Here is a 23,591-nt window from a genome sequence, read left to right as displayed (position 1 = left end):
ATACCAAAATGTGTGCAGTCAATGTATACAGTCAAATGGATACAGACAAAGAAGAGCAATGAATGTGGGTAGTCTTGTTGGGGATGGGAGGTGGGACTCAAGCTGAGTCCTTGAATGATTAGAAAATTTAAAAGGTAATCAATGCCCAAATTAGTAATTACCTCAAGGGAAGAGGAAAGGGAATGTGGGTAAATTGGGTAAAAGGGTCATTTGTATGGTGAAAGATATGCAGGCGTTGATTATAATGATGCCCACCCCAAAGCTTAGATAACGTTATAATGTAATGTTACTTCAATTATTAAAAACAAAAAAGTTTCTTAAGCGGTTCTTAGTGACCCCTGAAAAGAGCACCTGGATAGGTGAAGGTGGGTCCAGGCTGTGAAGAGCTTCAAATATGGAAAAAGGTACGTTTGAATTTCAATGTTTCGGTGATACGTGCTGGAGTAGGTTTTTGAGTTGATGAGGGAACTGAAGTTCTACTATTTTAGGAAGCTTGCGGGCTTTGGTGAAGTGAATCAACCAGACAAAACCTGTCCACAGTCTCGCTATTTATGAATTCTGGGTTTGAGGTTTCAGTGGACCTGGTGTAAGAAAACTAAATGAACATTTAAACACCTGTAAGCATTAGGCATTTGGCTGCATGTTTGACACACATTTTACTCAGAGAAAACCTCTGTGGGTTAAACAGCACTGAATCTCCCAGAAACTACGTGTATTAAGTGTGACCAAATTTTAGTCATAGAAACTGAGGCCTAGATGAATGAGTTATGAGGTAGTGTTTGAGACCAGTCCTGTCTGCTTTTAGCACCCTTGCTCTTGTCTTATCATTGCCCTTTGCTGAAATAACAGAACCACGGATCTTCTGATTAGCAAACCTCACAGATGGTTCTTGTTCCTGGAAGTTTCAGTTAAGCGGAAGTTATGTTTGTGCAGATTAAGGCAGCATTCTTTGTGTACTCAGATCTGACCTAGAACCTTGGAATTGGAAAGTCCTGAGCATCTAACACTCCCAGGAATCACAAATCCTTAGTGGCTATGAATTAACCAGACATAGTCTCTTCATGCAGCAAGCTATCATAGCCAAAGAATATTCGAGAACCCTTTGAAGTTCACAAAACAAAACAAAGCATTTCATATGTTAGTTTGTCTTGAGAAATCTTCACAGGAAAATATCATTTGAATAAATGAGATATTGGCACGGTAAAGCTAAGTGAACGATTGTTTCCACCTTCTCATAGACTAGAACAGGGCAGAAATGACAAGGGCACCTTACCACTACCTCTTTCCTCTGATGGAGACCGGTCATCCACCCTAACCATCCCCCACAGTTGTGCGCTCCAGCTCTCTTTCCTCCCCTAGCCTCTCTCAGAAGTTTCTGAGTTGCTGGTTAAATTTTCTCAGGAGGCATGGGCACTGCTGGCAGCAGCCTGAAGATGTGGCAGGAAAGTGCGGGCACCTCTGAGGGCTGGTTTCCCCACAGTGCTGCGTGGACTATTAGTGGGCCCTCGGGAAGGCAGTGACAGGGAAGCTGTTGGGAAGTCTCAGATTATGGAGAAAGTAGAAATTTTGCCAGCTCATTCTGAAATGAGAATTTGGCAAACTTTACTTTGAAATTGATTCTCTTAGCTTGAGAGAGAAAAGGAAAATTGATAGATAACACCTATGGGGGTCACAGTTTTCAACCCAAACAAGTATTTTAAGGAGAAGTGACCTAATATTTCCTTCAGATTTTCTTTCAAAACTCAAAAACAGGGCCTCCCTGGTGGTGCAGCGGTTGAGCGCTGGGTTGCGAACCTGCCCGCAGCCTCTGCGGCACCGGTTCGATCCCCGGCTGCTCCCCAGCCACCAGAGGAGGGTCCCACATGGCGCGCAGACCTCTCCTGCGGCCCGCTGCTCCCCTCAGCAGTGTACTTCGGTCCTTCTGCCTGCTCTGCTCCCTGCTCTGGCTCTGGTGAATTCTCTCACCCTCCCGCGCTTCTGACTGTACCCAGTGCTTGTATAAACAAAACAAGCAAATAAATAAATAAATAAATAAATAAATAAACAAACATGCCTCTATAAAATTTAAAAAAAAACTCAAAAACATCAGAAGATGTGTTTCATCTGAGACAATAATGGTTGGAGGAAGAACTTTTATAGGGTAAATACATGGTGTGGTTCTTTTGTTTGTTTTTCTGATGATATATAGTCAAAATAACAAATGCCTTACAAAGTAAAGTTGAACTTTAGGAAAAGGAGTCTTATTAAATCATCTGACTTGCCAAGTGGAGTTCTCCATACTGCACCTCCCCTTTCTTAAGATCAGTGGGAGGCCTCTGTGCCTCACCTGTCCCGGTGACCCCATATACAACCAGCCCATATCCCCATGCTCAGACTTCAGGCCCACAGGGTAACCGATAGGTGGATCAGGCTTGGAATCCTGTGTGAATCGCTTTCTTATGTTTTATTGCATTCTTAAAAGAATTTGATTTCTCACAGGAACCATACCATGTATGTTACTGCTTCTGTGTATTTGTGTGCACATGAACTTGATAAAACTGTGAACTTAAAAAATCAACTGAACAGATTTCATGATTTAATTACTTGCACAATTAACATAGGGATAAATAAGTAAAAGTTAGTATTAAAGGAACACACATAATTTAGTGTTTCCTTTGTTTATTGTGGCTCTTTATGTCCTTAACAGCAGAGTCTTTCTTGAGAGGAATGTTAAGTTGAATACCAGGGCATAGGGTGTGTGTGGGTGTGTGTTTCTGACAAATCCAAACATGGTTTTCTGGATCTTAGAGTTCTTTAAATTCTAAAGCTTAGAGATTGCCTGATAAGCCAAATCATGATAGGTTTAAACTGCCCTGTCTTTAGTGGGCTTGTTTTTCCTTCGCTAAGTTTTAGGTCAGAAATCTCCATAATCAGTGGAATTTCAGCTTCCACTCTGATTCTGTATGGTTATTCACAGACAGGCCCCTGGTCCTCCAGATGTCCCTTGAATTGTATTTAGTTGCTGATGATGTTTTTTTAATCTCTCTCCAGCATTCATTTCTTGTTCTTAGTTATTTCCATTTCCTTCTATTCTTCTTTCTTTGAAAGTGTTTATTCAGTAAGTAAGTGAACAGCTACTAAATGATGTATTTAGATGGCGGCATTGGGTTGCCCTATGGGTAAATTGAGAATTTTGCGTTGTGTTTGGCAGTCCAAAAATGTGCAGTTTGGTATTTTTCTGGTATTTTTCTTTTTTTTAAGATACTCTGAAAATATCCAGCAGGTTCTTTTCTGTTCCTGGAACCTGTGACTTTAGTACTGTGCTGTGTTTGGGAATATGGGGTACTTGTCAACTGCCATTTGTTGTTTGTTTTTAACTTGTTGTGTGTGTGTGTGTGTGTTTTCTCTTTCACTGAGGGAACATTGGTTTACAACACTGTATATGACTTAGGGCACCAGGTTCACACGTCCTCAGATGTATTTACCATCCCCCCCCCCATTTCATCTTAATTTAGTAACATTTTCAAATGTCAGGTCCTGTGCTATGAGCTAATAACACAGGCAGAAAAGATTCACCACCTGCAAGGAGTGGACTGTCAAATTCCTGTCCGTTTGTCCCAACTTGGACCCGTTTGTCCTCACCTTCCTTATACCTCCACCATTCAGATTCTACCAGCCCATTAAAAAAAAAAAAATCGAAGCAACTTCTGCATTCCATTTTGTTCATATATTTGGATCTACAAACTTTTGAAGTCGTTCATGCTCGGAGAATCTTCCATTCATCACCACCCCTATAGGGTATGCCTATAGGAATAAAACAGAGGTCTTTGTGTTGTTTTTGGTTGTGGCACCATATAATTTATAGTCTAGTGCTTTTCTTGGAATGACACACTCTTCCTTCCCCTACCACTGTGGTGGGAAATCATTTAGGAAATTTGAATTGAATCAGAACATAGCGCCAAAATGACCTGCTGAAAATTCCACGCATATACCCTGCAGGAGCTAGATTTTACTTTGAAAGGTGATTGGCATACATTCAAAGCATTGTGTCTATGTTGGCATATAATCAGTAGTGATTATGTTTACTTTCATCACATACTTTTCCTTTCATTTCATACTTTTCATAATGATTATGTTTAAGTCTCTTGAAGGAAAGGTCCATACTATAGATCTATTCTATGCCAATACACAGCACACTGATTTTCTGATAAGTGCAATCATTTCCAACAGGCTTGAGCTCAGAAACACAAATCTTTTCAATATCCATTTCCATTGTTTTCCAAACATTTCTGAATGGAAATGGAGCTTTCCATTTCCATTGTTCATAAGGCCCAGGCACCTTGGTAGCAAGTTACCATCATCTTGCTCTGAGCCTGTGACAACACTGGTGAGCAGTGGCTTGCAGGAACTTGTAAGGGAAGTCACTGAGGCCCTGTCTTCAGCTGTCTGTTTTGGAGAGTGTGTATGTGTGTATGAAGGGTAGGGGCGAGGGATGTGAAAACCTTTGCATGAGTGTGGGAATGTGGGGTCATTACATTTGTGAGAAAACCTTTGTACTGTTTAGGTAGCAAATCTAGAAAATGAGAATTGTCCTTGAAAAATGGGCTTCATTAATACAAGCATCTACTTCAATCAAATTCTTTATTTTCATGTTTAAGATTATTTGGACATACATTTTAGTAAATGTTGGACCATTTATAATGGAGAAAAATTGTCAGAACTCTGGAAGTTTCCCCCCTGTGTAGTTTTCCTTCAGTCTGCCAGGCCCTTCCTTTATGTCAGTGATAAAGAATGCAAAGCTGTGCAGTCTCCCCTTTTACTAACCATGTCCAGGATTAGGGAGCCAAACCACTTGTTAAAATCGCGTTTTGACAGCATGCTACAGCTTAGGTTTCTATTTACAGCCTCCTGCTACTTGTGTTAGTTCTTAAAACTCTTAGCCATTATTCAATGACAGGGTTGTGTACCTGTTTGGGTTCCCCATTGCAAGGAGCAGAAATCAACTCTTGTTAAGTTAGGCAGGAGGGACTTGGTTGGAAAGATATTAGGAGTTCACAAAATTGATAATCAAAAAACTAGGCCTGGACTAGACGAGATACAAGGCGACTCTTGGAGACCCAGGAACCATGAACTCTCTGAAAGTATTTATTTGTAGTAGTTGCTCTCTGGAAAGGAAAATGGTGGCAGCAACCATTTGAAAAGCCACAGGGTAAGACACAGCTAATTGACCACATCTGGACAGACACAGGGTGGGACTCCTCCAGGCCTATCCAAGGTCATTCATCAAAGGGAAATTGAGATGAAGTTTTTAGGGGGAAGGTGGACTAAGCAGCCAGAGCAACAAACAGCCACTGCAGGGTAGTGGAGTGGAGTGATCGAAGACCAGTTCTGTTTTTCCTTTGGTAGATGATTAGAAAAATGTGCTCGTGCATTGGCAATGAGGTACGTCTGCCTCCCCTTCCCTGCCCCTACCCCATGACTGGGGCCTTAAGGGGCAGTTCTGTTGTGAGGTTGATTCGTATATAAGTATATGTGTCAGAAGGTGCTGGTGGAGAAAGAGTTATGAGCTGATCAGTTTTGAGAAATTTATTTTTAAGGTCCTTTTTCCTTAATTGCTTCAATGTTTACCCTCTTTGCCCTATGACACAGCTTCCTAGTTAACTAGTGCTATGCATAACTGCCCGATTATCAAGGATTTTTGCATTATAAGTATTTTCATCAAAGCCATACTTGGACCTTTTGGATTCATCATGAAATAAATTCACCTCCCCATCTGACTTCAATTGGTTGTCAGGGTAGATTTATGTATATATGCAGCACACCATTACGGCTCCCCCCCACCAGGTTCGGAGCCATAAGTCTAATGCTAAACAGAAACTTCTGGAGGATTTGAGTGCCACTTGGAGGTGTTGTGGAACGCTGATCAGCGTTGTTTCTCTTGCAGCATCCAGTGCTTGATGAGCCGATCGCTGAGGCTGTCTGTATCATCGCAGACACAGACAAGTGGAGCGTGCAGGTAGCCACGAGCCAGAGGAAGGTGACGGACAACATGAAACTAGGCCAGGATGTCCTGGTCTCCAGCCAGGTGTCCAGTTTACTTCAGTCCATTTTACAGCTTTACAAGCTTCACCTCCCGGCTGATTTTGTAAGTATTTGTTCTCCTGTCACCAAAAGCATTCAGTTTAGAAACACCTTTAACACCATTTTGATTATTAAATCACAAACTCAAGTGTCCTGTTTTTAGTAGAATTGGATGTTAGCACAAGTAAAAACAGACAATGCAACATAAGACCAATGAACAGGATAGATTTCAGCAACACAAAACAACACCAAGTGACACAAATCAAGGTACATGGTAAAGTAAGTGAGATGTGGGATCAGGCTGCCATTGTGGTGGCGGAACAGCCATTGTCATGGCCAACATGCCAACATGCTCCAGCAGCCCAGAGTCCCACCCAAGCTGTGCTACTTGTAGCTGTGAGACTGTTAGGTCTCGGGGTCTGTAAAGCTGGGGACATAGCAGAACCTGTGTCACGTGGTTCTGAAAATTCAAGTGAGATAATTCCTGGAAAGCACTTGGAATCATGTTAGATAGGATAAGCACGTTAATAATCATAATGACTTTTTATTTATTTATTTGTTTGTTTGTTTTTGTTTATACATGCACTGGGTACAGTCAGAAGCGTGGGAGGGTGAGAGAATCCACCAGAGCCAGAGCGGGGAGCAGAGCAGGCATAAGGACCGAAGTACACTGCAGAGGGGAGCAGCGGGCGGCAGGAGAGGTCTGCGCGCCATGTGGGACCCTCCTCCGGAGGCCGGGGAGCAGCCGGGAATCGAACCGGCGCCACAGAGGCCGCGGGCAGCTTCGCAACCCAGCGCTCAACCGCTGCGCCACCGGGGAGGCCCTCATAATGACTTTTAATAGTAGTTTCATGAAATAATATATTGCCTGTAAAGACTGACAGCAACTTATCACTAAAAACTTTATTTAGGCCTTTAAATTGAAGCTACTGGCAGGATAGCTGTCCTGGGGGGAAATACAGGACACACTTATGGAATATTATGACCTTATTTTTGTTCACATTTGTAGGCAGTTTTTCTTTCTAGAAGCATGTTGGAACCTGCTGATGAGATTTCTTTTTCTGTAAGGCAAGGAAGATTTCATAATTATTTACTGCTGTGTTATTAACGTATATAAGTACTTATTTACCAAACTTTTATAGTTTTTTTCAGTAATATACAGCTGTTACTACATTTGACATCTAAGTTGTCCAAGGAATAAATTATTCCAGCTTATTCTTTCACTTCATTTGGCAGAAGTATATTCAACCACTTTAGGAGTCTGAATGATTTATTTAACCTGACAAAACCAAGATCAAAGAAAATTTCATCTGCAGTTTAAAATTAAAAATTCTTAAAAATTACTTGAATGAAACACATGATTAAATAACTAATAGAGCCTTCAGTGCAGAGGAAGAAGTAGCTATTTAAAATTTCAGAAGCTAAAAATGGGAGAAATCTATCTCAGGAGTAAAGTCTCAGAAATGAGAGGGGGGACCCCAAAACAATCTACTTGGTCATCAGAATTATTCTAAATGCATTGATTTCAAGGGTACAATACACTCCATGTAAGCCAGTGCTCTCTCTATTTATTTATTTTTTAAAGATTTATTTATGCATACAAGAGCTGGGGTACAGGCTAGAGGTGCTGGGGGCAGAGGTGAGAGGATTCACCAGAGACAGAGAAGGGAGCAGAACAGGCAGACTGACTGAAATACACTGCTGAGGGGAGCAGCGGGTGAGGCAGGAGAGGTCTGCCTCACCATGTGGGTTGCTCCCTGGCTGGCCGGGGATCGAACTTGTGCTGCAGAGGCTGTGGATTGCTTCATAGTGCGGTACTTAACCCCTTGCGCCACCAGGGAGACTGTGCTCTCTTTATTTCCACATCGCAACGTGCAGTTTTCATGGGGATCATGAAAACACTGTAAATTAACTATTTTAAAACATAAAGGAGTCAGTGTAATGTGAATGTCCTTTTCAATATTTTATAACACTTATTTAAAAAATTGTATTTATCCCATAAGGAACTGAACACTTACTTAACTGAAGGTCCTTTCACCACTTTATGTATTTGGAACAACATTTTTATGAGAAATGGTAAAAATCCTCCTTGCTTGGGTTGTTACTCATCATCACTTGCCACTTATATTTCATTTACCCAAAACAAGACATTTAAGATTTTTAAGCTATCTCTAATAGATACTTTTTCCATATCACTGATCGGCCCAGATGGTCAAGATCAACATTTTCAACTGCATCTTTTAATCTTTTTACCTTGAAAATAACAGGCGTAATGGTCTAGAAGAAAATTATGTGTGATGGAATTACTCTTGCCGAAGCCATCAGGTGTCTTACTGAAGATGCTTGGGTAGCTCTGCCTGCCAAATGCAAAAGCATTTGCCTCTGGTGAAAGACACAGATGGTTGCTATTCTCTAAAAAATGAAGTTGGACTCAATCCCAAGGGTAGAAATGTCCTGAAATAACTGCCTTTTCTTTATTGTTATTAAAGACCTAGTTAAAATATACGTGAGAGCAAAAAACAAAACAAAACAAAACAACTAAAAGAACCTTCTTCTAGTTATTCCTCTTCTGGGAGAATATTACACTAAAATAATCTGAGACATAGGAAAATAGGAATAACAGATATTCCTTACAAGATTATTTATAATAACAAAATGCAAATGACTATGGGATTGATTAAATAAGGTTAATTTATATTCTCAAAACTTATTTAGCACCAAAAATTACATTGATAGGGAATTTTTAGTAACATGGGGGAAAGGATTTTTTTTTTTAAGATTTGCTTATTTATGCATACAAGAACTGGGGTACAGGCCAGAGATGCGGGGGCAGCGAGAGGATTCACCAGAGACAGAGTGGGGAACAGAACAGGCAGGCTGACTGAAAAACACTGCTGAGGGGAGCAGTGGGTGAGTCAGGAGAAGTCTGCTGCACCATGTGGGTGTTTCCCTGGCTGGCGATTGAACTCATGCTTCAGTGGCTGCGGGTGGCATCATAGGTTGTGTCTTAACCTCTTGTGCCACCAGGGAGGCCGGGGAAAGGATTATAAAGCTATTTTTTGCTCTACCACCTAAGCTAGCCAGCTGGGTGATTATAAATCTTTTTAGGAACAGAAAATAATTGCACTTATAAGATGATTTCAACTATGCAAAAAGCAAATTCTTTTTTAAAAAAAGACTAAAAGACATATATATGAAAATCTTAATAGTCATTGGAAACAAACTATTGCAAAAATCTGCACTTATATCTACTTGTGGGCAAGATTGATAATGAATAGTAATTTTGTAAGTGTATTTGAAAGGGATGAAATTATAGTGTACACAGAATCCTTACTCTTAGCATATCAGCAGAGGTTTGAATTCCAGCACTCACCGTGTGTGTTACTGACTTTGCAGTGTGTCATGCATCTTGAAGATAGACTACAGGAGATGTACCTTAAAAGCAAGATGCTGTCTGAATATCTTCGTGGGCACACACGAGTCCATGTGAAAGAATTAGGTGTCGTGCTGGGGTGAGTTCTGTGCCACGTGTTCCCCTGGGAGGGGGCTGCCCCTCGCACTGTACCCACTGAGGCCATGCAGCCCCTGGGGCTCCAGTGGGAGTGTTTGGGGTCCATGAATGTTGCCTCTGCTGCTCCCTAGTCAGCAGCATGTTCTTGGTATCTGATATTAGAGTTTTGTACCCAAAACCAGTGTAGAAATTTGAGTGGTACTTTTTGTTAGTCTTCTCCCTGAACTATTTTATGCTCAAAAGTGAAAAACTGAATCCCACTCACTGCCCATGGCTAGTAATTTCAGAAAGAGGACAAAGTCACAAGTTGTGACACATGCAGCAGCTGTTTACATGTTGCTTCCTGGAGGAGGCAGACAAGGCTGTTCTCCGGGGCTCTCAGGCCCTGCCTGTCGGATAAGCCCATCAGAAGAGAAGACTTGCTTGTGTTACTAACACTGCACGTCGCCTTCAGGGGGTCTGGCCACAAATCCTCTGGGGGAAGAAACTCTGACTTTCGCTTTACTCTCTGCTTCATTTTTCAACAGAGAACTAACCAAAAGACATTGGACATGTGGGAAATTGTCCCTTCTGATGCTGATGTCTCCTCTAATTCTGGTCAAGAAAATACAGTACACATAATTCCAATCTTAAAATTCTTTAACAGGCCTGCTCATCAAAGTATGATTTCTAGACTGAGACCTTTCCATTCTTATCAAACTTTGTATCTTTCACACTCCACATATGACTTACTGTATTGATTGAGTCTTGGCATTTGCTGTTATAATTTTTTTCTTACATACTTCATTATAAAAATATAAGAAACACTGTAAAGTAATGCCAGCTACCTTTTTTTTTAACTTTTAAATTTTTTGGTTTTGGAATTCAAGAGCTGATTAGAAAACATCCCACAGACTGAAGCAGCCCTAGTCTTCATTTGTCTGCATTTAGCCAGTGACCGTGCTGTACCCACCTCTGCTTGAAGACAGCAGCCAAAGCCCATCCATTAGTGTCTCTCGATTCAGTGTCTCTCAGAACACGGGGCTCAAAAGCTTAGTGAGACTCTAGCTATAGAGCCCAGTGAACAAATCCCCCAAGGTGTGTGAAGAAATGACTACCACCATCCTTTTCCTAAGGCTGCTCTGAACCTGGGTGTGGGTCAGGAAGTGGTCAGTACAGGTGCCTGGAGATACTGGAGAACACGGAGGTCTAACATGATGAAGCCAAACAGGGAGTGAGAGACGTACTGGTACTTACACTCCAGGAAGCCTGCACAGGGAAGAGCGGCTTGGTGTCCTCTCGTCCACACAGCGCCCCCGCTGCGGTCGCCATGAGCCCCTTGGGCCGTGATCCCTGCAAGATTGCATTAGAAAAAACATCTTATCTCTCTGTCTCTTTTACTTGTTCTGTAGTTTTAAGCAAAGATCTAGCAAACTTGGTCTTTAGTCATAATACACCCTATACAATCATGCCGCTTTAAATACTCTTTTCTTCTTTCAACATTCAGGATTGAATCGAACGACCTGCCTCTGTTGACTGCTATTGCCAGTACTCATTCCCCTTACGTCGCTCAAATACTCTTATAAGCTAAAGCTCAGGACATTTCTTCCTTGGAAGAAAAAACAAATCAGATTCTCAACTGAAGGAGAAGGGAATAAGCTCTCTGACATCAGAAGCATAAGAAGAGCAAACAGAAACAGTCACTCCACCGCTTTGTCTTGTTGCTTTCAAGTGGATCCTTCATTCAAAGACTTGGGGCTACTTGACATAATGGCATTTGTGTTTCTTGCGAACACTTTAGGCCTTTTGTTACCCATGACTCAACAGAGAGTGACCTTTCTGGTAGGAGGAAACATAAGCACTACACTAAACACTAAGCCGCTGGTGCCGGTGGCCTCGTGTGACCGGCAGTGAAGACCTCGGGCGGGGTAGACAGTGCACCGACCCTTCCAGAAGGAAAGCGCTTCTGTCTTGAAGCGTGAGCTCTCTGAACTGGAAAAAGCTTACAGCGCCATTCCGAGAAGACAGTCAGGAGGAGGTCTTTGGATTCCAGGACAGAGTTGGCTTTTTATCCCAGCGAAAGGAAGGTCACCCCCTGTGCCACCTCCAGCTCGGGTGTCTGGAAGTCCCCCGCTGACACAGAACACAAGGAGGACTGACTGCCGGGAAGAGAGTGTTGCAGGGACCCACTGTTGTCACGTCCTGGTGGTGTTTACCGTGTTTCACAGGCGCTGCGGGGAGGTTAGAGATGGGCTGTTGGTGCAGTAAACCCAGGGGTCCGTGTAGCGTGCCAATCCCGTGGTGAAGTGGGGCGCGGCCGCAGGGGGTACTGCCCGCCGCCGTGCGCTTCCTCTGTAGACTCCAGCTTTCAGCAGCCTTTTTACAAGAGGCCATTTACCAAAGCTATTTCTATAAACTCAAGAGTGTTTCTGTTGCTACATCTTCCAGCCGAAGCCACTTTCTTCCTATAACAGTTAATACAAATGACTATTTATACTTTAAAAGGCACAGCTGTCCTGGTGGGAAGAGAAACCTGCAACAGTTCAGGATGACTAATGAAAGTAATTCATTCGCGCATTTATAAACAATCCATAGATGACCTAAATTTTTACATTATCATCTCTGTGCCTTCTAATCCCTATATCCTTTTCAAAACACCTTTCCGGAAATTAACTTTCTCGTAGCTCCAAAATGAAAAAGTATTGATTTATTAGCATAGTTCGCTTTAAAAAAAAAACAAACCTTATTTTTCTGTTCATATAAAGGAAATTTTACTTAGTTTACTGATCGCGAAAAAGACTATGTACTGACATCCAAGGTAAAGGAAAAGACTTAAAGATTGATAGTTACAAGACCAGGAGCTAATCTAGTACAGCAAAACATTGCGAGCACCTTGCAGATGTTGTGTGCAGTTCATTATAACCAGGATCTGGCTTCCTTTCCTTGTTTTATGCACTAATTCCAACCCTCCCCATGTGTGTATCTTTTGTATCTAAGAATATGACGCAACTTCCTCTTTAGGGATTAGAAAGTCTTCAAATTTTCTATTTGATAAAGTCCTGATCCTGAACACCAAGTTACACAAGTTTGTCTGTTATTCTGTAGCAAATGCAGGTTAATTGCCTGTTTGATAGAGAATAGTACTGGTGGAGAAAAATAGGTCTATTATTTCGTAGGAATAATTAGAAATAGGTCAGAACGGCTGCCTTTCTCTCATTTTTTACAAGCGTGATCTGGAGAGGGGTGCATTGAGACTCTTAAGATCTTTAATTTTTTTTCATGCCTTTCATAAAATTGAAGTTTTCCATTCCTTTTATATTTCTGCTATTTCCATGTGCCTAACATCTGAGTTTGGGGTTTTGAAGTCTAGTCCCATGACATCATGTTGTTGGGTCATCCAGAGAGAATGAACCTGACCTGTGGCTCAGCTCCTTTGTCATTTGTTTTTCATTACATGTGCGGCAATGATAAGAGCTGATGTTACATTGTCACAGCTGCACCAGCTTAAAGCATTCCCCTCATCTCCTTCCCCATTCCTTGTTTACACGTTTTGGGCACTTTCCCTCATTCACAACCTTCCGGGGTTTCATAGAAAATAAGTAGATACAAAATCAGTTCCATGCGCATGTGCACATAGTGCATGTCAAAAATTAGACCCAGATATGGGGGAAATTTAGCTTTAAATGGCTGATTCTAAACTCTACACATAAAAGATTTGGCCCAGCACCCTCAAAGCTGAGAAAATTTAATTTGCCTCTTAAGCTACTGTTCCAAAACACTCAGAAAACGTCTATTGGAAAACTACAGGTGGATCTCATGTGGGGGTTGTCTCAGCAATGCTCAGGATTCTAGTCAGAACCTAATCCTCACACTGACGGCCTACACAAACAGACCGAGAATGCTGCTGCTCTTTGATGGTCCTCCTTTAATAACATCCAAGTTGTGTCTGTCTCAAGTTCAACTTCTCCCCAAGAGTAGAAAAGAAAACCATCTCATGGAATCGTGTTGAGGTGCACCCACTCACACACCCGCCACCCGGTGGCTTCATTCTGTTTTAGCTGAAGAGGCTTCCATGTCCACCTCAAGAAAAAAATAAAAATTTAAAAAAAAAATAGAGAAAACTACCTCAGTTGACAGGATTCCACCTTTAGGGTTTCTTCAACTTTTAAGTCTTACCTGTTGAGTGTAACTTTTGTAGCGTCTTGCTTCTTTCAAGCAAGCTAGCGAGGCATGACAGAGCAGACGTGTGTACATATCGCTGTGGTGGATTCTTTCTAGCATGTTGCGTCTTATTTTTAACAGATTGATGAGTGATATGAATGTAAAGATAACTGTGTACGTTTAAACGTGACAATGAAAATCTGAAATGTAGCTTCCATACTTGTGCATAATTCCAAAGTATTTTATTTTTATCAGTGTTAAATAGCTTTTTGTACAGGCTTCAATCCATTTTTTCTGAAGTGTGCTGTTTTTTAATGAAAGTAACTATAATCTTTTCACATCCCATGGAACTGCCGTTTACACATCGCAACTTTTTAAACTTACCATATTTTTCAAAATTAACTTTTTTGAGGGAGGAAAATCCCACTTGCTACATACTAAACTGTTGTTTAGGCTCTTATAATTAGGACCTGCGATTTTATAAAAATTTAGTCTGTAGCTTTTTAGGTTCTTCACTAGAGTTGTACATAAAAATAAGGACTATAAAGTGACCCCTAAATTCTTTTAAATGTCTGGATTTTTCCACTAATACATACTTTTGAAAGCATTTTGTTTATGCATAGATTCACCATTAAATTGAAAAAGTCTTTAGCTTCTCTTGGTAAATGTGAGCCATTTGTTTTATATTGTGTTTGGGGGTGGGGCGTTTCAATAAAATTTGCCTAAATCAAGCAGTACCCTCTGAATGTTAATTTTTAAATGTCAAAATTGGGTGAGGCATATATCTGGGAAGCAAAATTGCAATATGAGTAAATTTCACTGATGTTTAAATAAGAAGACAATTCTGGGATTTGTTCTTGAATCACCATTAATACAAATGGATGGTTTATATTTTTGATCACTTAAATGGACATCAATGTCAATGAATGGCAAATTTTTCTTAAAACTTATTCATGTATTATTTTTGATCCATTTATCTGTGGCATTTGGTGCAATAAACCTTTTGAATTTATCCTGAATATTTTCCTATATTGCTTATGATTTGTTCTGTCTAATTAAACTTAGAGCTCTCCTTTCCACAATGATTCACATCAGACAAGTTCATTATATGTGTCAGTGACTTTTTACAGAGGTGTCTGGAAATATAGGTGCATTTTTGTCTAATATAATGATGGGTGGGGGCTGAGGATGACAGGAGAAATACCTTGTAACTTGAGGGCCACCCACGGAATAAGGAATTGTCTTCTGCTCATATCTCACTAGACATTCATGTGGATGAAAATCTGTTTATAATTATCTAAATTTTGATTCTGCTTTACAGAAAAGTACAATGTATCCTTCACTTGATTACAATAGTATTCTGACTTTTCCAGGAATGCCACTGTTGAATCAATGGAGGAAAGATTTTACTTTCTTAAGAAGATTGAAAATTTTAACAAGAATTGACTTCATTTTGGAAACAACGTTACCCACAACTATGGTATTCATGGAATTTGAGTCATTAATACAGTATACCTGTCTCAGTCTTTGTAGCGAGGTATTTATGGAGACGCATATAGATGTAAGCATCTGCCTGCTGCATTATTTTCAGTACTAATCTGGTATCCCAAGGTCTATGTATTAAAAGCTACATCAATATAACTTGCTTTAAAAATATTACCTCTAGGGTACTGGTGTTTTATAAATGATGTTTGTAACTACGTTGTATTTATAAATTTTATTTTAGGAAAATAAAAAGGACATCACAAAATTTTTCTATGAAAGGGAGGAAATACAAGGATATATATATAATATCAGGAAAAAATATGCTGGTAAGTGTAACTTTTGTCCCAACATACCACCACACTGAATTACACTGTTTCAAAGACTATATAGGGAGAAGACACTTTAGACAGTTCAAAACAATTTTTTTAAGTAAAAGTTTCTAGTTTTCCTTGTTTCCTCAAGTAGTTTTAAAATCACAGCCTTGGGCCTCCCCGGTGGCACAGCGGTTGAGCGCTGGGTTGCGAAGCTGCCTGCAGCCTCTGCAGTGCCGGTTCGATCCCCGGCTGCTCCCCGGCCACCAGAGGAGGGTCCCGCATGGCGCGCAGACCTCTCCTGCCGCCCGCTGCTCCCCTCAGCAGTGTACTTCGGTCCTTCTGCCTGCTCTGCTCCCCGCTCTGGCTCTGGTGAATTCTCTCACCCTCCCGCGCTTCTGACTGTACCCAGTGCTTGTATAAATAAATAAATAAATCTTTAAAAAAAGCAATGTTTTAAAAAAAATAAAAATAAAAAAATAAAATCACACCATTGATAAAGTACTTAAACACACACACACACTGCTTTTTAATCCCTAATGCCTGGACAATTCTGTCAGATGCTTTATATATCAAACCTCATTTAATCCTCCTAACTGAATGAGATGGGTACTATCTATGATAACTAATTTCATGTGCCAATTTCATTAGGCCACAGCACCGAAACACCAGTCTGGATGTTGCTGTGAAGTTGTTTTTTAGATGAGATTAACATTTAAATGAGAGACTGAGTAAAGCAGGTTACTGCCCCAAATGTGGGCATTTAGTTAAATAGGCTGCGGTATCCCAAGGAAGAAGAAATGCTGCCTCCATGCTGCCTTTGAACTTGAGCTACAACCACTCTCTTCCCTATGTTACTAGCCTGCTGGCCTGCCCTGTAGATTCATGTGAGTTAGTTCCCTAAAATCTTTTTCTCTTCCTGCACACACACATACACACACACACACACATCCTACTGTTTCTCTGGAGAACGCTGACTAATCTGGGTGCTTAAGAGATCAATCCAAAGATTATATATCTCTTTTCTTCAAAGGCTCACTTCCTGTAACTTGGTATGATATTCCAAATGGAGTTGGGTAGGGCTGAAATATCATCATACCAAGTTACAGGAAGTACTTCAGTATATATCGCTTTGTTTCAAAGAGACTCTACAGACCATAGAGATACACCATAAAGATTGAGACACAAGGCACATAATCTCTGGATATATGGTGCAAGAAGCGATAACAAGAAAAGCATAAGCTAGAAATAACCCTCTGGATAGCCAGGAAGAAGGTAACTTCACACTCAGTGGAAGAGAAAAAAAGCCTTCCCATAAAGCTCGATCCCCACAATGTGTCTTGATTCCCACAGCTGCGCATTTCCCATTGTCCTTTGGGACCTCACACCATCAGTTATCTACCCTTTCTCATCTTCAAGTCCTCAATCTAAGGAAGTTTGCTACTCAAAGTGTGAAGAAAAACTATCTCAAGCATGTTAAATGAACCATATTCATTTAATACGAATTCAGTATTATTCAATCATATTAAATTAATAAACTAAAACTCCCTCTTTATTTCTTCTTCCTTTGGTAACTAAGAATTTAAAAGGGTTTCTTTTGCTTTCATTGGCTTTCACTTGCTTACTGTTCATTCACTACCCTGCCACCTAACTTCCCCATTCCAAGGTCTGCAGATCAGCAACCTGAAATCCTTCCTCACCTCTAGTTTGCACCGAGAGCTTTGAACCTGCTTTGTGTTTTGCTTGCTTTCAGTCACTAATTTCTCAGTTGTGTCACAAAAAAATGCCCTCCCTTTCATTTCAAACTGCTCTAATCAATTCTCTTTCACGCTCATGGCTAAATAATCTTTCCAAAATGAAAGTGATGCTGTCACTCTGGTTTATAAGTCAGCCCAGTAAAATCCAAGTTCCTTCCACCATGCACTTGAATGAAGCATATGGCCACTCTTCCCCATACCACCCCACCACAAGACACCCCTGTGCGGGTGATGACCATCTATGTATCAAGCCACATGCAGGTCCCCAAAGGCATTAGCTTATTGTTAACCTTTGCCCTGTCAGTCCCTTCTAGGTACTCTCTCCTCTTTGCTCCCTCAAGTCCCTCCCGTTACTAACTTAAAATGCAAGTCAGCATCAAAATTCTTCCAGCACCTCAATATTCACGGTCCCCAGACCAGCAACAACTGTACCACCAGAGGGCTAGAGAGAAATGCAGGACCTCAAGCTACGTCCCAGCCCTACTGAATCAATTTGTTCCCTAATACCATCCCAAGTGGTTCAGACACATTAAAATTTGAGAACTACTCTTCCCACGTTAGTGTGACAAATTGCTGCCATTTACAGCAAAATGGAAAGGAATTAGAGGGAATTTTTGTAGTGAAGCAGGTCAGAATGACAAAGACAAATATTGGACATTTATATAGCAATTTGGTAAGGTAATATATCCTTGTAAGAACTGATTTTTTATTTTTTTATTATTTTTTTAAAGATTTATTTATTTATACATACAAGCACTGGATACAGTCAGAAGCGCAGGAGGGTGAGAGAATTCACCAGAGCCAGAGCGGGGAGCAGAGCAGGCAGAAGGACCGAAGTACACTGCTGAGGGGAGCAGCGGGCGGCAGGAGAGGTCTGCGCGCCATGTGGGACCCTCCTCCGGTGGCTGGGGAGCAGCCGGGGATCGAACTGGCACTGCAGAGGCTGAGGGCAGCTTCGCAACCCAGCGCTCAACCGCTGCGCCACCAGGGAGGCCCAAGAACTGATTTTTTAAATAAATAAAATGAGGTTTTTGATGTTGAAAGGGAGCAGGCAAAGAGAAGGGACCAAACAGGTATAAGAAATAGAGGTGGGGCGGGAGAAAAAAAGAGTAGAGGGAGGATTATAAGAGAAAAGAAGATGGAGAGAGAATGAGAGAGAAAAAGAAGAAAATGAAAGCAAAAATCATCGTGGTAACCACTGGCTAAGTGTGAGGCATCACGTTGGCAGCTTTCTACAATTTCATTTGTTCAGAAGCATTTGTATTTGCTTCTGAATTTAGAATGCTTGCTTAAGTTATTTTCCCTAAAAAGAATATATAAAAAAAGGGGGGAGGGAACTTGAGTGTTTATTGAGGTACCCTGTGGGCGGTTCATAAAATGGGCTTGGGAAAAGAAGTTTTTTGATGTATCTCTAGAAATTTAGAAAAAAACTTAGTTGATAAAGTGAGATTATTTTGAATGCCACGGTATTTTGTTGACGCTGAAAAGGAAAGGAATGAGCAAGTGATCAATTACCCTCATTAATAATGATCTGAACATCGGTGCCTCTGATAAAATGCCCTGAGACATAGCATCACTTATCTGTGCTTCCATCCAAGAACACATCAGCTGAATGTAACATAGGAAAAGAACAGATAAACCCACACTTAGAGATATTCTACGGAACAGCCTATACTCTTCAAAATTATTAGTTATAAAAAAACCACGCCTGAAGAATGGTCCAAGTAGAGGGCCTCCCTGGTAGCGCAGCGGTTGAGCGCTGGGTTGCTGCGAAGCTGTCCGCAACCTCTACAGTGCTGGTTTGATCCCCGGCCACCGGGTGAGGGTCCCACATGGCACGCAGACCTCTCCTGCCGCCCGCTGCTCCCCTTTGTCAGTACTTTGTCAGTCTGCCTGTTCTGCTCCCTGCTCTGGCTCTGGTGAATCCTCTCACCCTCCTGCGCTTCTGACTGTACCCAGTGCTTGTATAAATAAATAAATAAATCTGGAAAAAAAAAAAGAATAGTCCAAGTTGAAAGAGAATACAGAGACATAAGGACTAAATGTAATGCATGATACTAAGTCGGGTCCTGGGACAGAGATTAAAATAAAGGATATTTATTGGGTTAGTTTGAGTAGAAATTATGGAATATATAACAATATTACTTCAATGTGAGATCCCTGGCTGAATCTTGTGGTTGTACGGTGGTCATGTAAGTGAGCATTTCTGTTCTTAGGAAATAGGTGTTGAAATATTTAGCAGGAAAAGAGCACCATGCCTCTAACTTAATCCTCAGATGGTTCAGAGAAAACAATTACGGGTGTGGGTGTGCGTGGAGATACCCAGGAAGAAAGCATTAATGCAAATAAAATTAACAAGTAAGAGTTCCGGGTAAAGCCTGTATCAGGAGTTAACTTTGTACTGTTCTTGCAACTCTTCTATAAGTTTGAACATTTCAACATGTCTTTTGACAGATTTTTTAAATGCACAAAAATATCTCAATTCGATTTAGTGAATGATAGGAGGCATTTGGGATTGTTTAATTCATTATCATGCTAATCCTACACAAAATTAGCTCAGTAATCCAAGCCTCCTCCACACATACTGCAATAAATCATCTCATTTGGATGCAACCCAAAATTCAGAGCACATAGCAATGTTAGCGGCTGAACTCCCTTTTTCAATACCAAGTGTCCCTGGGGTCAGGACCTACCGAGGAGGATTTGTCTAGCTCCCTCACAGAATGTTTTAAATAGACATAATTAATTGCTGATGAATTAGAGCTCTGGCGACAGAGAATAAGCACTATTCTACAGAGCTGGCAAATTCTTCAGTGGAGTGAGGAGTCTCTCCACGTAGAGAACAGGAACCGCTCAGTGGATCCTGACCATCCTGTTGCCTTTTCGATCATGGAAATTGAAAGCTGGAATATCACTAGTGTACTGCAGTACTGACATCTAGAAAGTGTATTTTGTGGTGGGATTACACAGAACCACCTCAGGAAATAATTGTTGATCTGAATGTATACGTACACATTCTTGTTTCTCATGATAACACCACCAAATATTCAAGAAAGAAGCTAATATCCCCAGTTCCTAATAAAAAATTATGTAACTTGCTCAAGAGTCCATAGATAATAATAGGGTAAAACCTGAATTTGAACTGGAATGTTCCTACTCTGCTAACGAGACTGAGGGTTTTATGAGGGGGTTATAGATATACAAGCCGAGAGCTTCCTCGGGTTTTAGACATCCAAGGAATCCTGTTCTCTCCAGGGTAAGCCATATGATAAATGAGCAATTCTACAACCTCTTGCTTCTTCAGCTATAAGGTGGAAATACTTACCTACCCACTGTGTGCACATTACTATGGACATCCAATATATATTATAAAATGCTTGGAAGATTAAAAGGAGATAGAAGACTGATTATTAGTTGTTTCATTATTAAATAGCAGTCTCTAGTTCATATGTTTAGATAGATGTTGTCTATGATGAAAAGTAAGTGGCCATACCTCCTTTTTCAGTTGCTCTGGTAACTGAGGTGGTCTGGACGCTCTTGGCAATGGCGCCTTACTCTGCCTGAGGAGGAGAGCATATTTGGAATTTCTTTGATCAATGTCCTCACAATCACCCATATGCCACGCAAGAAAAGCACGACTGAATTTTCCTTGCATATCCATAATACCAGGTTTGGGTTGCCTGAAAGAGAAACCAATTGGTTGATTTTCAAATTGGAAAGGTCTAGAAACAAGGCCATCAGTTTTCAGATTGTTGAGATTTGTTTCTGTTGTGATTCAAGGTGATTTCTAGTCGAGTATCTTGGGAAACCTAAGGACCAGAGCCATCAGCCAGGGTTCTGAGAAGTTCTGAATTTAAGCCCGCTCCAATTCTCCAGATGTGCAGCTGTTGGAGATGCAGGGAACCACCTTCCCTGACCAACACTTAATCAATCAGCACTTTGTGGATGAATTCTTCCCTGTATCATCACTGTCCCTCATGCCCTGCAGAGCCAGGCACATAAGATGCTGGGATGTTGGAAGCAGCATGTTCAAGCTCGGGCCTTGTGAGAGATTGTGAGACCCAGTTGCTGTCTTACAGGACAGGCTGCCCACTTTGAGATCTCAGGGGAATTCAGGAAAACACTAACTTTGTGATTCCAGACTCTGGCTTTGGTTGGTGTCTGAGAGGAAAGAGCTAGGCTTTGTTCTCTTTATCTGTTTCTTTTTTTTTTTTTTAAGATTTATTTATTTATGCATACAAGCGCTGGGGTACAGGCCAGAGATGCGGGGGGGTGAGAGGATTCACCAGAGACAGAGCGGGGAACAGAACAGGCAGATCAACCGAAGTACACTGCTGAGGGGAGCAGCGGGCGAGTCAAGAGAGGTCTGCTGCGCCATGTAGGTAGCTCCCAGGCCGGGGCTCGAACTCATGCTGAAGAGGCTGCGGATTGCTTCATAGTGCAGTGCTTTACCCCTTGCGCCACCAGGGAGGCCCTCTTTCCCCATTTCTATGTGAACCTGGTCTGGGTTACAGACACCTCAATTAGACTGTTAGTTGAGTCCTGCCTTCCCGTTATAAAGGATCAGCTGGGGGGAGAAGACAAAAAGGGTCAGAAATGAGGATTCTTTTCTCATTTGGTGCTGTAGTTGCTCTAGAGAGACTCCTGGGGTCTTGCCCCACCATCCAGCTCTCTGGGCTGCCAGGGTCTCTTGGCCACCGCAAAATCCCTTTCCCAGAACTTGAGCTTCAAGGGTGCCCAAATTCTTAGGATGAAGACTCTGGCAGGCTGGTACACACAATTGCTCTGTGGCAGGCATAGTATAAAGCTCTGGGGAGACAGCAATAAGACCAAGTCCTTGCCTCCTAGAGCTTAAATGCACTGGGGGAAGACAGACGACAACAGATAAGAAAATCAAATACTCGGAAAGTGTCATGACAAATAAAGCCAGATAAGGAACAACAAATGCCAAGCATATGCTAGTTTTATAAGGGTGGGCTAGTGAGAGGTAACATTTGAGCACAGAGCTAAGTGAAGGGAAAGAGACAGCAATTCTCAAGACATAGGGGTCCGACACTCCCTAGAATCACAAAATCCCTGCCTTGGGAGGGAGCTTCACTCTCCCACAAACCTTCCACTGACACTCCACCACCTTCAGAATAAAGATCCAGGGGAGGCTGGGTGGGCCCGGAGGAGCAGTGTTGGGTTTTTTGCTTTGTTTTGTCTGTTCTCTTTATTTTTTTTATTTTTTAATATTTTATTTTATAAGATTTATTTAATTATACATACAAGAACTGGGGTACAGGCCAGAGTTGTGGGAGGTGAGAGGAATCACCAGAGACAGAGTGGGGAACAGAACAGGCAGACTGACTGAAATACACTGCTGAGGGGAGCAGCGGGCATGGCAGGAGAGGTCTGCTGCGCCATATGAGTCAGCTCCCTGGCTGGGGATTGAACCCGTGCCGCAGTGGCTGCAGATAGCTTCATAGGTTGCATCTTAACCCCTTGCGCCACCAGGGAGGCCCTGTTCTCTTTTTAAAAATTGTCCACATGGCCCTTTCTGGTGTTTTCCCTCAGCCCTTCCCTCTCTCAGATGCACAAGGACCCTCTTTGTGCCCCGAACCTCCTTCACGGGACACTGAAGAAGCCAAGCTTGTAGACCTTCAGGTTCTGCTTCTCTTTGTAATTCTCTTCCTCCCTCATTCCTGACAAAGTGCAGTCAAGGCTTTGAACATCACCTTTTTGTGAAGACTTCCCTTATGCCTGTCGGCAATTTTTCTCTTTCGATGGCACCCTGTATTCGACTTCTTTTATAGGAACTGTTACATCTACTCAGATGTGTCTCGTTCACCAACGACTTCCCAGTGCCCTGCCCTACGCAGCTGGCACTCAAGTACTGAGGCGATAGGGTGTGAGGGAGGGAGATGATCTCAGGTGTGGTGCCCTTTCCTCCCTCCCTGGCCCCCTGTCATTTCCCTATGGTTAGTTCTGATCCTGGTATCCATAAGGCTTGTGGAAGATTAAAGAGACTTGGGGAGAAAATGCCTTTCTCCAAAGGAGGAGAGACATTGCTGTATTGTATTCCTTGCTCTGAGGTTTGGCCTTCCATTTCGACGGGAGGTTAGGGTGTCATACTCTTCTGACTACTCAGTTCAAAATGAGGGCTTTAGTTTCAAGAAAACAGATCATAGTCCCATAGTGTGCATGTGCAGCCTGTGCTGCGTGGGCGCGGGCAGATTCCTAAACCACGCCTGGGGCCCTTTGCTTCCTCCTCGCCCTCTGCCCCTTCCTTACATTGAAAGCAAGTTTGTTGCCTACAGAATTAAGCACAAAATCTTCAGTACAGAC

At 41.8% G+C, this 23,591-nt stretch overlaps 2 protein-coding genes across 2 annotated transcripts in view; one reads left to right on the top strand and one right to left on the bottom strand.

Annotated features, from left to right (window-relative positions):
* The window catches only part of FNIP2 (folliculin interacting protein 2), a gene marked incomplete at both ends in the record, with an annotated part of 109,087 nt that extends 97,951 nt beyond the window's left edge, over positions 1 to 11,136 (top strand). Inside the window, 3 exons of the mRNA XM_084245319.1 lie at positions 5,924 to 6,124; positions 9,457 to 9,572; positions 11,058 to 11,136. Coding sequence (XP_084101445.1) covers positions 5,924 to 6,124; positions 9,457 to 9,572; positions 11,058 to 11,136 — 396 coding nt within the window. The remainder of the gene's footprint in view (positions 1 to 5,923; positions 6,125 to 9,456; positions 9,573 to 11,057) is intronic.
* Positions 11,137 to 20,117: 8,981 nt separating this feature from the next.
* SPMIP2 (sperm microtubule inner protein 2) overlaps positions 20,118 to 23,591 on the bottom strand; it is a gene marked incomplete at both ends in the record, with an annotated part of 66,740 nt that continues 63,266 nt past the window's right edge. Inside the window, 2 exons of the mRNA XM_084245583.1 lie at positions 20,118 to 20,201; positions 20,758 to 20,944. Coding sequence (XP_084101709.1) covers positions 20,118 to 20,201; positions 20,758 to 20,944 — 271 coding nt within the window. The remainder of the gene's footprint in view (positions 20,202 to 20,757; positions 20,945 to 23,591) is intronic.

Source organism: Talpa europaea (genome assembly GCF_964194135.1).
Source record: "Talpa europaea genome assembly, chromosome: 10".
Lineage (NCBI taxonomy): Eukaryota > Metazoa > Chordata > Mammalia > Eulipotyphla > Talpidae > Talpa > Talpa europaea.
Note: the sequence above shows the minus strand (reverse complement) of the source record. Positions and strands in the feature narration are given on the sequence as shown.